Source organism: Homarus americanus, unplaced genomic scaffold, assembly GCF_018991925.1.
Source record: "Homarus americanus isolate GMGI-L3 unplaced genomic scaffold, GMGI_Hamer_2.0 scaffold32583, whole genome shotgun sequence".
Lineage (NCBI taxonomy): Eukaryota > Metazoa > Arthropoda > Malacostraca > Decapoda > Nephropidae > Homarus > Homarus americanus.
The window spans coordinates 11634521-11651495 of record NW_024713129.1 but is presented as its reverse complement, the minus strand read 5'-3'; the positions used below and the strand labels follow the sequence as shown (position 1 = coordinate 11651495).

Sequence of the window (16975 nt, the reverse complement as noted above, 5' to 3'; positions counted from 1 at the left end):
ATCCCACTTTGTGGTTCAGAACATAATATGTGATGACCAGTAGTGTTATTAGTATATCCCAATCATATATGTATGACTCAGAAGTAGATGACAGATATTGCTGTGTTCAAGACCTTTGACCCCGACTGTACAACGCAATTTAAAACCAGTGAAAATTTTATATATATATCTATATATATATATATCTATATATATATATATATATATATATATATATATATATATATATATATATATATATATATATATATATATATATATATATATATATATATATATATATATATATATATATATATGTATATATATATATATATATATATATACATGTACGATATTATATATATATATACACTATATATATTACATATATATATATATATGCTGTACATATATATATATATATATATATATATATATACGAGTATTATATATGCTGTATATATATATATATTATATATATATTATTCTGTATATATATGTACGATATTATATTTAGATATTATATTATATAATATATATATATATTAATTAATTATTATTTATTTTTTAATTAATTTTATTATATATATATATATATATATATATATATATATATTAAAATGTGATCGTAGTACATTTTAATCATTAATGTTGCTGTCGACTATGCTGTACGACCATATAACTATTTAATCATTACATTACGACCATTATACTTTTACCATTACACTGTACGACCATTACACTGTACGACCATTAAGCTGTACGACCATTACACTGTACGACCATTACACTGTACGACCATTAAACTGTACGACCATTAAACTGTACGACCATTACACTGTACGACCATTAAACTGTACGACCATTACACTGTACGACCATTACACTGTACGACCATTACACTGTACGACCATTAAACTGTACGACCATTAAACTGTACGACCATTACACTGTACGACCTATTAAACTGTACGACCATTACACTGTACGACCATTACACTGTACGACCATTAAACTGTACGAAACCATTACACTGTACGACCATTACACTGTATGACCATTAAACTGTACGACCATTACACTGTACGACCATTACACTGTACGACCATTTTTGCCGCGACCATTACACTGTACGACCATTACACTGTACGACCATTACACTGTACGACCATTACACTGTACGACCATTAAATGCACGACCATTACACTGTACGACCATTACACTGTACGATATTACACTGTACGACCATTACACTGTACGACCATTACACTGTACGACCATTACACTGTACGACCATTACACTGTACGACCATTACACTGTACGACCATTACACTGTACGACCATTAAACCGCGACCATTACACTGTACGACCATTACACTGTACGACCATTACACTGTACGACCATTACACTGTACGACCATTACACTGTACGACCATTACACTGTACGACCATTACATGTACGACCATTACACTGTACGACCATTACACTGTTGACCATTACACTGTACGACCATTACCTGTACGACCATTAAACTGACGCGACACTGTACGACCATTACACTGTACGATAAACTGTACGACCATTACGACCATTACACTGTACGACCATTACACTGTACGACCATTAAACTGTACGACCATTACACTGTACGACCATTACACTTTGCGACTATAATAAACTCATGAAATAAATAACTAAAAAGTGACTGTGGCACATTAATAAAATATTATAGATAACAAAAATTGTTTAGGAAATATTCGAGACTGCTGAGAGAGAAATAAATTATGGATGTACCTTGTAAAATGTTTAACAATTTTCACTACAAGTACATACATGTATTTTTTTTAGAATAACGTTGAATTATTGCATAAAATATTGATTACTGCTGACTTAAATAAAAAGCAGTTGTTGATGTGGAAACGCATAAGGAATACACACACACACACACACAAACACACACACACACACACACACACACACACACACACACACACATAATTATTGACACGACAAACTAATATATTTTTTGATAATTGTCAATCATGAGAATATCACATTTTGATGACCCAACACATCGACCATTAATGCATATTTAATGAGAGTTTTATCAGTTCAGTTAAATAACGCCAGCAAATACGAGATGCAAATTTGATTGTTTTTGATTTAGTAATTATAAATAACATGATGAGCGCCGTCATCTGCCTATTATATGAGAGTGGGCGATGATGACATGACTACAGCCTAGTTAGTGAAGACCAGCACGGGGCAATTATACTTTATGTTATTATTGTTCGTCCGATGAGATATTGTTGACAGTTATAATGTTATTTTTGACAGTTATAATATTATTGTTGGTAGAGTTATACTGTAATATGTTAGTGTTAGCAGAGTTGAATGCTATTGTTGGCAGTTATGTTAATGTTGCCCAAATTAAATATTATTGTTGACAGTCGAATAAGTTATTGTTGGTAGAGTTTTTATTTTCTTTATTTTTTTTATTTCTACCAAATATATTTTAGCGTATGGTAAGTATAAAAGATGTTAGATGTCAGTGTACCCAATAAAAATCAAGGATAACTAAGTTAAATACATACAAGACTAGAAGTTAATATAATATATATATATATATATATATATATATATATATATATATATATATATATATATATATATATATATATAGGTTTTACAACCAAATACAGTAAGTATACTAAAAGAACTCATTAATGAAAATATCCCAAATTATTGTTTACACCAGGGAAATTATTTAGCTCAGTATAGATGTTGATGAATAAACGCCATTAAGACGATATTACAGCTGTGTTGTAACTTATAAACCTTGTCTAACAAGTGAGTTTTACGCAACACAAAATACCTAAGTCGGGTGCTTAATTCTTAGGTTTATAACTGGTAGGACCTCGGCCATACAATGTTTATTAATCCCCAATAGATGTTTCGTATTTAGCCTGACTTAGCATACGAGCTTAAAGACTTTAGTCATATAATTACACCATTACTAAAAAACAAGAACAGCTACACTCAAAACAGATATACATCTCTTGATTTGCAATAGTATAAACATAATGAGTTGACGCCTTCAAAGACCTTAGATACCGGAACAGAAATTATAATATAAACAAAAGCAACATGTCACAATCTGCCATCTCTTTTATCTGAGTGCTTCAGTTACCAGGATATGCAACATACATAACCCCAAACAGCATATCTACACATGCCATTTCTGGACAGCTGATGATGACTCAGCCACTGTTTTCACACCAAAAGTTTCTAGTTTGTCCATTTAAACCTACATCGCATCATACATTTCTGTTTATACATTTGCTGTGACACTCAGAACATCTACAGTATTATGCAGATCTTAAAACACAGAGACTCTGTGACGAGGGCCATATGATCGCTTTTCCAGTGATAGGTAATTATTTATCTTTCTTTTTGTGTGTCACTCTTTCTCTTTCTTATAGTGAGCTGAGGACTTGCCATCCCCAAAGTCCCTTGAAATTACCCATAAAGTAAGACACCTTGTCCCTTAAGAACGAAGATTTAACCCCTTCACTACAATGACTTGATCCCTTATAATATTCACTCTCAGCAGCCATGTAATCTACTGTACTCTGTGTGTGTGTACAGAGTGATTAAAAGACAATGAGGGAGGCACACTTGCCCAGCAGTACTGACGTCATTTGTAACAGCAGAGGTTGAAGAAGTTTGCGGTTGTGTGAAACACAGCAGTTGGGGAGCTTCCCTGGCCTCCCCATTCTTGTACTCGAAGCACCCTTCATTGACCATGTAGAAGGAACGTGAGAGGTCATGAAAAAGAAAATCCGGCAGGTACTTGTCTTCATCAGTGAATGAAAAAGACTGAGTCAATGGCCTATTGAAACCCTCTTGGGAAGAGCAGCAAGAGCTCATCCAGCCACGTAAGACTGGAAAGGCTGTTTTCCTGGGATTTTTCACCTAATTATTAAACAAGTCTCCCTATGTGCTACTAAAAGTTTTGGTCCACACAATATCATGCAGACAAACTGCATAATCAAGTTTATTACATTTACTGTGTAGCATAAAGAGGATGGGGGGGGCCTTTGAAGTGTGTTATTGGTGAATGTTAAAAATAAGTTACACAGGCTAGAAAGCATATGAAGAAGTACTAAGGTTAGCACAAACTTCAGGAGAAATACTTGAAATTTACACACGCACAAAAAAGGATACTTTGGTCATATAATTAGGGATGAAGGTATAATAACGTAAATATTAATGGGCAAAGTTGAGAGTAGGAGGGCCAGGGGACAGAAGAGACTGGGAAGGACGAATGAAATTAAAAACTGGGTCCTCCAAAGACATGCAGAATCTTGTAGGATTAGTTAAAACAGGCCAAAAACGTTTAAGAGTGGAGGACTGTGGTCGTCAACCCTCAGATATAAGGCTGGTACTTTGATTGATTGATTGATTAGCATTTAATTCACCATTTATTACCTTACTAGCCGTTGAGGCGATTGGTCCCTTCTTTCGTCACTTTGTTGAGAACTTTATTATCCAGCGTTAGTACAGGAGGAAACCTATTAGAACATTTACTGTGTTGAGTGTCCCAGTGAATGCTCCAACTCAAAGTATGTCTCCTACGTCATGTATTGCTATATTTGTCAGTTAATGTTTTACAACTGTCAATTCAGATTGGAAAATGCTACTTCTTGGCCTTCATACATCACCAACTGAAAAACTGTCTATTCTGCCCAAAAAATGCTGTACAGTATTAACAATACTTTATGTGTAATGGTACAGTGCTTAGTACATTTGTACTTTACATTAACAGGGTACAGTGCATAGTGACAGTGAAGAGCAACAGAAAGATGTATTTCAGCTTTAGGAGTGGTCAGTGGAATGGCTGTTGTGATTCAACGTCAAGAACAGCAAAAGGATGCATCCAAGGGCAGCTGCGATCTTGGGCGTCCTCAGGGGCCGCTAGTGGTCTGAGGTGCCCCTAGAAGCGGTCCAAGGTCTGCGGCGCCCCCAGGGTGAATGGCAGTCTGAGACTCTTCAAGGGGGCAGTTTGCAGTTTAGGGCACCCCAAGGGGCAGCAGGAGATCTGGGGCACCCCTCTCTTTTCTTTGTGTCCTTCTCAGTCCTTTGTATCACATCCCCTGTATCTCAGTCACATCACCTATCTCAGTCACATCACCCATGCTTCAGTCATCCAACCCATGGCTCAGTCACACAACCCACGCCTCAGTCACACCACTCAAGTCAGTCATATGGGGACAGGATTGTGTTTTAAGCTAACCTAACATTTGGAATTAACGCTGTCCTCACTTACAAACAGATCAACTTATGAACAGGGCCCAGGAATGTAACCCATTCATAACTCGGGGACTGCTATACTCCCATATCATATCAATCAATAAAAGCGTAAGTAAACAAAGAAGCATATAAATCATCAACTTGCTGGACCATGTTATGAGTAAAATAATATCACAAGAGAATGATCAAATAATCAGTCATAAACTCGTAATACTTCGACTGTCATGTTCATAATGCTCATTAAAATTAATATTCTAACTGAAACTTTTTAGACATCCATAAATGTTATAATTACAGATGATTATTAAAAAAAACTTTTCCAACTGCTACATCCCAGGGAGAGGGGAGGGTGAGGGTCTAATGTGTTGTGAGGGCTGCCCCTGCAATTGCTAGCATGTTTTAGTAAGGTGCAGAGGTCTCCAAACACAATTACTTCAAAAAAATTTTTTTATATGTACCAATGTAGTAACCTTCATGGGTGTTAAGTTGAGTAAGAATAAATTACATCTGTATGGTGCCTTGCTAAGTGTTAACTTGCACTTAACCATAATATGAGAGGGACCTGTGTGAGCCGAGGACTACTGATCAACCTGTTAATGAGAGTAAGCATAAACTTCTCATAGTATGACCATCAATGAATAGGGTTTTCCAAATTCTCATACTCATACTTCAAAAAACTGAACAATACCTCTCTGTGTGTGCATTTACCTAACCAAACAATACCTCTGTGTGTGCATTTACCTAACCAAACCTACCCCAGGATCGTTAGCTTAAGTTCGTTGGTGTCAAATACTGTTACCTGGAGAGGTACTGTAAGAATACTTGGTATATTTTCCTTACACAACATCACATGCTCTCACTAATTGCAGTACATGTACAGTACTGACAAAACACAAAGAAATTTTACAATATTTAAGTTGAAAACTTTTATAATGTCATCCAAGAACAACTTTTGTGAAAATACAAGGATTTTTGTTATTCCTACACTTGATAACTTTCTATCAATGCAGGAATTAGTGAATACTTAGAGTATATTGAAAAAAAAAAAAAAAAAAAAGTTAGACTTGATAATTTTTTCTTCCCTCCTCTCCAAAGCAGGATGCCAGAAACAACAGCAAATGTAATTAACCTGTAAAACATACTACATATAGGTATAAATTCTTGGACGCTCTCATTAACAATACACATTACACAACTGTGTTACCATTTGTTATAGACCAGTTGCATTAGATAAAAAAAAAATTCTTGATATACTCACTTAAAAAATATCACAGTACAAGTACTATATTGTACTACAGTATTCATTTTATATTCTCTGATAATTTTTTCTTCAAGATTTTCTTAAGTGTACAATATTACATTCACTTATACAAAAGTCTTTTCCACCATAATACAGAGAAGCCAGTCTCAAGAGTAACCTGTCATTCATTCTAACTGCCTTCACAGATCTGTGGTGTTCCCCTTCCACAACAAAGCCCCAAGATATCCACCAGGTTTATCACTCATTGTGCAGTATACAACCAAGCATCACCCATCAGCAGCACATCCACCCCAAATATATATTTTGTGAACTGCAGTCAAACTAAAGTGTTTATCATAAATATTTTATTACAGTATTCCACTATACAGGTATTAATTACTGTCTTGATAAATTGTGTAAAGATGACAGGTCCTTGCATCGGTCTCATTTGCTTTTTTGACAAAACTCTGAGGAAGAACTGTAACAAATTCAAAAAATTCTTGAATATTGGTCAAATTCATTAGAGGGTTTTTACATCAGATAACAGTAATAATGCATGCACATATGTGACCAATGTTTGGGTTGCAAGTAAAAGACATCGCCATATTAACAAATACAATACATACATTGAAGCACTTACAAAATATATATATATATATATAAATATATATATATATATATATATATATATATATATATATATATATATATATATATATATATATATATATATATATATATATATATATATATATGTTATACCTGGATAAGTAAATATTATTTTTCTAATACAATACAGTTTCTATTTTTTACAATTACTTGCAAGATTCTTTTTCATATTATTAATTCTCTCATGCATTTATAAGCCTATATAAAAACAAAGTTACAATTCATTTTTATATGAAACTATTCTTTAACAACACCAACTTGAGCTGAACGAATACATCGGGAATGAAGAGTCCATCCATTGCGAATAATGTGTGCGACAGTACCAGGTTCCTTGTCGGGCAGAGATAGCTCAAACATGGCTTCTTGTAACGATGGGTCAAATTTTTCTCCAATTTCTGGTGTAACTTGTACCAAACCATGTCGCCGAAAAATCTGGAAAAGTACACCGCACAGATGAAATTTTTTATACCAGCAGGAGTGAATGACAGTAAATGGTAGAAGAGTCTGAGTGAATGTGTGTTGTAGAAGAGTCTGAGTGCATGTGTGTTTGTTCTAAGTTCCAGCTACCATGTATTACAGCAGGGAAAAAATTTGAATGAAAAACAGTATACTGTGCTGTACAATCATCAAAACAATCTATTGTAGTCAGAAACTAGGTGGTTGGTTAATTAAGACCTGTTATAACAAAATTGTATGTTAGTTTGCTCTTGTTATCCAACGCTAGTGCTAATTGGGGTGAGAGTGTAAGTTTAAAACTTAACGTAAGTACTGTACAGGAATACTTCGCTATTCATAACTCTGCTTAATTGCAACTGATATTTTTATTACCCATATTTTATATTCGCAAAGAGAATTAGAAAAAAATTATATCCGTGGAGATGGCATGCTGCTGCTGTAAAATAAGAAAAACGAAGAGCATAAGTGTCTATGTGCGTGAAGTGAATGCATGTGTGGACTTGGCATGTCCCCAAGTTAGACTGTCCCTGTAAGTACATCCCTCTGCCAAGCCAAACTGTTATTGTTATTTTTCAACTCTAATTTTGAGTAGATACATAGTTTTATTTATTTGTTTATTTTATTTTATTTTATTTTTTTGTTACATGCACACACAATTGATCATACAGAATGTGCAAAAATAAAAATAAAAGAAATGATTCTCATAAGGTCAAAAATATAAATAGAATAAACATTTCTTATGTCCATGTGAGTTAGTGCATGGATCGTGGGATGGGGTGTGGTGTCACGGATATTAGACTAAGCTGTGAGCAGCATTATTGTTATTTTTTAACTCCTAAGATAAGCATAATTTTATTCTTTTTTTTCTCTGTTACATGCACACACAATCGTTCATACAAAATGTGCAAAATAAAAAATAATAATAATAAAATAAAAATAATAATAATACAAATAAAAGAAAATATTATCATAAAGCCAAAAGCATCTCCGCTAACTACATTGATTCTTATGGGGGAAATTGCCCTGATATTCACAATTACTCTATTTTAAGAATGCATCCTTTGTGATAACCATGGTATTGTTACGGTAATATGAAAAACTCCACCTTTGATAACCTAACATTCACTCCAAATGTCAGGAATAAGCACTTATCACCATCCTCCTCTACAACAGGAGGGATGCTGCCTTCAACGTCAACACTGGTGGCATTCACACATGACCATTCTCATGATTAGTTTTGTCTTACACCTAAGGGAAACCACTGGGCCTAAATCAGGGATGTGACCTTCCTCCCATTGATGGTTCTTCCCTGATCCATCTCCCACAATATACATAGTGTTTCATTCATTCTTTCTATTCTCCTTTTTTTTTCACATGTACCTCTATTTTTTCCCTTGTGTGTATTTTTTCTTCATTACTTTCAGTTGTAATGCCAGAAAAAACTCTCCCCTTGCTGTGTGTAACAATTCCAAATATTGCATGAAGACTTATGATGTATTCCTGTAGTTATTGTCATGTGTTGGTAGGCCTGTACCTCCTGTAAGGCAGTGACACTATACTGTACATAATCACATTTCACAATAATTCCAGATCTATTTCCCCCTATGTATTATGTATAGAACATTATCTTGGTTGTGTTTAAAATATAAATGGTTCTTTAATGCATTATAAGGATAAATGACTAGCTGGTGCATATGGTAAAGTTCTAAAAACAAAATTTTTCATTATAATTCAGCATAATCATAGTATTTCATTGATACAATACACCGTACCAATATCAGTGGACAAAATATATCACTGTTGTCACTATGCTGTTGAACTATAAGTGTTCCAGATATAGGTCAATTTCGTGAATACCATAGAGAACTGATCTGGTCCTCCATAGTGGCACCAGTTGCTTCATAGCGCCTTATTCACTTCACTCCAAGTCATGTTCAATTAAATGAATGACAGCTCAACTTCATATTCATATCTTGTAACCCCAGAACACCTATACTGCTTCAAGGTCATCTTACTGGGAAATTTGACTATTATTACAATCAAATACAGCTCCTCCCCGACTTATGACAGGGTTAGGGACCCAAATCCAGGTCGTAAGTCAAAATGGTCGTAAGTCGAAAATGCTTAAATAATACAGTACATAGAAAATCTGAAATGGGTGTCTCTTTTTCTTCTCAGCACCACAAAACTCTCACTTTTAAGTTTGCCAGCCATTTTAAAGTGAATTACAGACAAAAATTTTATCTGTGTACTGAAGTTGGGACTCGAAAATACGTAATTTGACCAAATTTTGGTACGACTGAGGCAGGTCGTAAGTCGGGGAGGAGCTGTACCAACTGCCTGACATGTAATACCCAAACAATATTGCAAACTAGCAAATTATCACTTGTATAATTGCTTTCAGTCTTCGGACCATCATCAAGTTATTTTGCTCCACCCTATTGAAGAGATGGAAATTACATAATGTGAAATAGAGAGATTATGTTCATAAACTTGGTACAAGAACCTAATGTATCATTGTAGGGGCAGAACATGAGAGGCCAGTGGTATGTTATTTTTAAATCTCTGTACCTACACATGTGTCATGGTACCAGTAATGTTCCTGAATTAATAAAATAAAATGGAGTGTGAAAATTCAGAGCAAGTGCTTAAGAACAAGTCAAGTGTTGAAGGAGAACTTGAAACTTACCGTTAGTAATTGGTTCTCTGTCAATTTTAGGCCATTGTATAGATTCTGGAGCTCAGGGTTGCCTTTCTCTACTCTCTCTGCTGGTACACTCTCTATTGCTTTATGGAACACATCAGATACCTGTAAAAAAATGACAAAGTCAGTGATCCTGTTCTAAAATGCACATCAAATTTTGGCTACAGTGTTGCTGGGACTTAATTTTGACATCTAAATTCTGCTCCCCATTTACTTGCACTCCCATAAAAATGAAACTGGTATGCAATTAAAGTTATTATTCTCTGATACTCACAGAGTTAATTTATCCAAAAATGTGCCCTAAACAATATTAGCCTTTAATATAACATCAGTGACAACAAATCAAGTAATATTAAAATTGTTATATACAGTAGTAGAATGCTGAATTTATAAATACACTAAGATCCCACATTAATGTACTCAGTGGTTAATTATGAGAGACCTTTAATGTGAGGTACATAGCTAGCCAGTCCCTTGTGTCATATATGAACACCAGAACTTGCTTTTTGCACTATAAAAAGTCAAACAAAGACTTAATACCTGTACTGTACTCATATAACAGTACAGGGTAGTACAGTACCTATATGCAGTACTATAGTCACAGTTTGAAATAGATTTTTGTATAAATATGTAACTTCACTTTCAACCCCCAGTTGAAGTCTTAGAAATGTTTACAATATTTTCCCAAGAGTATGATGTAGTTACGAGAAAAAAGGTTACAAACAAGTTGAGTACAACCCCAGTAGCACACAGCAGCAGTGCCTTACCTCTAGAAGGTCTTTGCAGAACCCTTGAATGCCAAACTGTTTAGCATCCATAATCTGTTTTTCCAAACGATTTCTAACATTCTCACGATCAGCTAAGGTCCTCTGGTACTTTTCCTGAAATAGTATTTAAGAACATAATGTACACTGCAAAAAACTATACAGCATCACTCTTAGCAACATTAAATACAAGGTATTATAATATCTCTCACTATGAATGAGGAGCCCCAAACATCCATGTAAAATTCCTTCCAAATGTATGTACCCTACTGTACTACCTTCACTACACATTTACACATTTCCAATATTTAAGTTCATATGTTCTTAAAAATTGTATAAAGCACAAAACATCAGATGGTTCTTGTAGAAATATCTAGCAAACCAGATGCTATAGATGAGATTTAAACATTTAAGTACTAAAAGTCAGTGTTGTTTATGAATCTGTTCATTAGCCACAAGTCCTTGCAGAATAGGATAGTACAGTAGTGCTAATGGCAAATTATATTTTCACAGACACCCTTGGGGCAAGGTATGTTCAACAGTTCATGAAACTCACATGATGGTTCAGAAATCAAAATAAGGTATTAGGTACTGGAAGGCCAAAAATTTACAGAATACAGTAATGCTATTTTGGCAGGAGGGCAAAGTACATTACAGTCTGCTGCCTCCAACTGACACAAGCATCCCACAGATTTGGGAGTAGTACTGTTCTGTACTGTTGTGCACATTAACCAACAATTTGAGGAAATTTTTTCTCTAAAAGATAAAGTCAGTCTTACTGAATAAAAAACCCAAAAGACAGGGAAAGAAAAAAGGTTTTCATTACCTCATTTCTACAATTTTTTCCCAGGGTGAAACAAAATCTGTTCTGGATAAAAACATTGGAGCTATTGCATCACAGCAGTCACATAAATATAATACGTATTATGAAATTTTTAGAGTACGTTTTCATTTTTTGATGTCTTTTCATGAGGTAAGACAACAGTTACTAGCTATAGTATCTTCTACTGCATTGAAAAATTTTCTAAAGTTGTGCAACTGTCATCCAGTACAGTTCTGTATTACCAATTTCAGCATACTGTACTGTACAACCAACTTGGTTTCTCACTCTATATCTGCCTTCATCAACATACAGTACCTACAAAACCAATAGAAAAGGTTTTGTAGCACTCAAATAAATAAAATAAATATTATTTGTTTCCTGTACAAAGCTGCTACACTACCCTTACCTTAATTCCCTCTGCCACCTACAGTTCTTTGCCCAATAAATGCTGATCCAAACCCATAACCACATTAAATCCATACAACCTCATACTGACCACTACAGTACATAGACAATTCCACTTCAATCACTTTAAAATATTATCAATGATACAGTATCTTAATTACTCATTCTACAGGGGATCCCCGACTTACGAACGCCCACCGATATGAACAGGGTTAAGCTTGAATTTACAGTATTTTTATTTACCTGACAACTTATTTTTTACTTTCATTTACTGTATTTTGTCATTCTATTTCTTCTTTTGTCTTAAATTAAGTGATTTTAGATGTATATGAGGACTTAGGCTATGATATAGTGGGATTTTAAACCTTGCTCTGTAAGTATGGTATACACATACCTATGTGTTCAGACTTACGTACAAATCTGACTTAAGAACATCCTCAGGAACGGAACCTGTTTGTAACCCGAGGACCCCCTGTACGTACTTTTCCCTTTTGTACTACTGTAAACTTGCACTTAGAGCTGATGTTCAACCTCTCATTTTACTACAATATAGAGGTATATGTGCCATGTATGCCATTTTCATATTTTTAGGTTTTGGTTCCTCAATTTTTCAAGCCCCCCTCCCCCACACACAAAATACCGTAATCAAAGTACAGTATGATCTGTGAAAATTCAATATACAACGTCAGTACACAAAGTTTTCCATGAACAGGGCTAAGAATACCAAATTATTATGAATTAACTAAATACAAAAGTGCTGTACTGTACTGTAATGTTGTTTAAAGCTAATTTTCATGGTTAAGATTTATATTTCTTAAAGTACAGTAACATAATAAACATGGAACAATATATTACACCTGATAATCTGCAACTTTTTCTAATAAAGATTCTTTTTCCTTTGTTAAATTTGCAATTTGTTCATGAAGAACTTTTTCAGCCTGTGTACATTCTGCTGCCTTCTCACCCAAGGCATCTTCTTGAACCTGCTTCTCTGATGGTGCATTTTCTGCTGCCTTTATAACTGTGGCACTAAGTGGCCTATGACTTCTGTATGCCCATCTGCAAATAAAAATTTCTCAATAAATAAATTAACCTAACAATAAAATAACTGCTTTATATATGTTAGTTAAACTTCCTTCAAAATAAATACTGTATTAGTACATGAGGTAATGGCCCCAAACTTTAGACTCATTATCAATATACGTAGTCTCAACTTTTAACAAAATTAGTAGTGGCGTAACTTAGAAGCTACACTTTATATTTACAATTTATTAAGCATAACAAAGATAGTGTCTAAGAGTGTTAAAGAGTGTTAGATAAGTAAAAAAAACAAAAACAACAGCAGTTCAGTAGTTGCGGAGTTTTCTTTTTTTTAGACAGTTTTGTACGCCAATTAAGTTCACTTCTGTTCATTTTCTTGGGAATATACTTAGTTTTCGAGATATAGACGAGTTAAGATAGCATAAAAAGCCACTTCATCAGCCTTGATACGCCAGATGTAAACAATGTACCGTGGCCGTCAGCTGTTCGGTAATCATGAGGGTGTTTTTAGACACTTTTGTACACTGATTACTTTCAGTTCTATTCATTTTCTTGTGAAAATGCTTAGTTTTCTAGATATAGGCAAGTTAAAATATAGGTTAGGTTAGGTTTGGTTTGGTTAGCACATGATTTCAGCTATTTTTATTTAGTTTTCCAATAAATACAGTATCCAATAATAAAACCAGTGAAAACTGGGTATTCTTTAACCCATTTTCAATGAAAACAGAAGACAGTTCATTATCCAAATCCAAAATAACTATTGGGATAAAATGGAAGCTAATATGGAGGAATTCACAGCCACTTCCCCCCCCCGTCTCGGTAACAGTACGTCAGCCCACAGCAGGTGTTAAGTTATGCTAAGTTAGGTTGCTAATACAGAGAACTTCAGAGCCAACGAGTTATTTTTAATTTTTATATTCTTACTATATTTTTGTCAGCGAGTTCTGATATAATAATAATTTTTACAGAAATTGCTTCGTTTGGTAGATAATTAGACTACTAGGCACACACTACTTTGTCTTTCTCAATGTGATGCGGCGGTACACAGCAAATCATCTCCGGTCGATGCCAGAGTATGTTTATGAGCCACACGGATCAGGGCTCCAGAGGGTTGAGCCTCACAGCTAGGAAGTTAGGTAAGGTTAAGTAGGCTAGTTTGGTTAGGTTGGTGAGGTCTTCTAACAACACTTCTGTTGCTTGCTTTTCGTATCAACTAAGGTTAGGTTAGGTTAGGGTGTGAAAACGCAATAATACCCGTACGAATACCAGTGTTACTAGTGTCAAAAGTTCTCCCGATGATGAAACCTAGTCACTGGAATGAGTCTCCCAACTTAATTACCCTGACTCATCTTATTTGTAAAATGGTTCAAATGTACTATTTATTTCATTTGGAGTCGATACTAATTCAGTCTGGGAGAGAATGAACTTTGACCCCGACTGAACATACATAAGACATGACGTCGTCTGCAGCCACAGCTCATACTGATGATGTAAACAACCAGCTGCAGGGACCAGTTTTGTCACTTAAAACCGCTCACTACATCTCAATGACCTAACTATAAGAGAAATCACAGAACCATTAACTCACAGACACGTACCCAACTGATCTGACTGTTCTAATTACACTGGAATGCCTGAAGAGAGCCCGACCAATTAACGTAGACATGTTCACAACGGCCATGATGGTCCCTCCTGAAATGCGAAATAAACTGTGAGGAGAAAAACCTTACTTGATATAAGTATTCAGACTTCTGTGGATTTTTTTTCCTTTTTGTATGTAATATAAAGCCTTATTTCAATGATTTATATTTTCACTGTAAAAAAATATATATGAACTACTCTCCACGTGTTAAATCATGTTTTTATCTATATTTCCACAATGAAAACAAAACTTTGATATCAAACTTTCAGTTACATTCGAAATACATATACATGGAACATATGCTGATAACCACAAGAAAACAAGAAAACATGAATTTAGATGAGACAAAACTAATTTGGTTTCTTTCATTTTTTCAATTTTCGAATTTCAGAAGATACTGCATGTATGTATACATCCACCTCGTGAGGCGACCAGTGTTAAATTAAGTACCACGAATCTCTTTACAAACCATTATTATTTTCAATTGGTGAAAAGCAACCATATTGTATATAAAATCTTATTTTGTTTAGGCCACTGAGTTTTTATAGGAATATGTTAAACTTTTATCGTCTACTTAAAAATATTTATAGAAGTTAGTACTGTTCGTGAAAAGATTTTAACACTGGCCTCTTATTTACCACTTTTGCATAAGCTATTACATATATATATATATATATATATATATATATATATATATATATATATATATATATATATATATATATATATATATATATATATATATATATATATATATATATATTATTATTATATTTATATTTCGTCAATAAAATTCCTGATACGAAATAAGACAAACAGATAAATATTACATAAACTCAGTGATTTCAAATTACAGTATGAAATTTATGTTTATTTCTGGTTTTACAGAATTGGGGTTGTAGTTAATGATAATTTAGTAATTTTCATCATAATCATTAGTAAGGTGATGTGTCACAAACACATATTATGTAAAATCATGTTAGAAAATAACTGAGGAATCATTATGCACTATTATTTGATCTATTAGTAAATTACTTTTTTTTCTTTCTTTTTTTACGGGAATTAGTCCACCCGGGCACAGGTCAAATGACACACAACTTCACCACTGTTAGCCATTTGAGCGGTCGGTCACATGTCTGTTATACACTATATGCAAGTCCTGGGCATGGACGGGCTCCAGAATATTGAAGAAGGCGATTGTCACTCCACGGATATTATAGACCAATGAGCCTGATGAGCAGAGTGTATAAAGTACTAGAGAGCATTATAAGAGATGACATAGTGGAACATCTACTACGAAACAACCTTGTAAAGGACTGACAACACGGTTTTATGAGGGGAAGCTCCTCCTTAACACAATTACTCAAGGTTCTGGAAGTTTAGACCCAATTTCTGGAACAGGGTGGAATTATTGACAATATACAGTACACCTAGATTTGGCCAAGGCTTTCGACAGCGTACTCCATGAAAGGCTGAGAATTAAACCGGAAGGGTACTGCACTAGAGTGGATCGGAGACTGCAGTGTGTGGTGATTAATGGTACAAAATCCTCATGTGTATCCTTTTACTTACTTTTATCCTCTTCACTGATCGGCTCGTTAGCCGCTTGGGCGATCGGTCACGTCTCTGTTACGTACTGTTGGCAAGTACTGGGCATGCACCGGCTCCTGAATGTACGTACCTAAACCTACCCCAGTGTTGGTCAAGTCTGGTCTTGAAAGAGCTCACACTCGGTGCCGTCACAACACTTTCTGGCAGATTGTTCCAAGAGTTCACAACTCTCACTCCAAAAAAGTTTGTCCTCACAGTTTTCTGGACTTGCGGCTTCTTCAATCTTGAGCTGTGATCCCTTGTGGGGCGAGCGTCCGCCAGCTCCAGGTAAGGACACTCGACTGAGTAGTGCCTCTTGAGATGCTTATACACCTCAATTA

General features: G+C 34.7%; 1 protein-coding gene across 1 annotated transcript; it reads right to left on the bottom strand.

Moving 5' to 3' along the window:
- Positions 1–6890: 6890 nt before the first annotated feature.
- Positions 6891–15151, bottom strand: LOC121867282 (grpE protein homolog, mitochondrial-like). The gene is made up of 5 exons (XM_042367175.1): positions 15001–15151; positions 13219–13420; positions 11137–11250; positions 10355–10474; positions 6891–7641 (listed from the first exon to the last, which is right to left on the bottom strand). The coding sequence occupies exons 1-5, from the start codon at positions 15081–15083 to the stop codon at positions 7447–7449; spliced, it is 714 nt and encodes a 237-aa protein (XP_042223109.1). The 5' UTR covers positions 15084–15151; the 3' UTR covers positions 6891–7446.
- Between the last annotated feature and the right edge of the window lie 1824 nt (positions 15152–16975).

Bases quoted from the DNA above. Each gene is read 5' to 3' on its own strand.
- LOC121867282 (XM_042367175.1), bottom strand. From the start codon at position 15,083: ATGGCCGTTGTGAACATGTCTACGTTAATTGGTCGGGCTCTCTTCAGG. The intron at 10,475-11,136 runs GTAAGGCACTGC...ATTTTTTTACAG, and splicing joins TCTGCAAAGACCTTCTAGAG to GTATCTGATGTGTTCCATAA. The intron at 7,642-10,354 runs GTAAGTTTCAAG...GTACTTTTCCAG, and splicing joins CAGAGAACCAATTACTAACG to ATTTTTCGGCGACATGGTTT.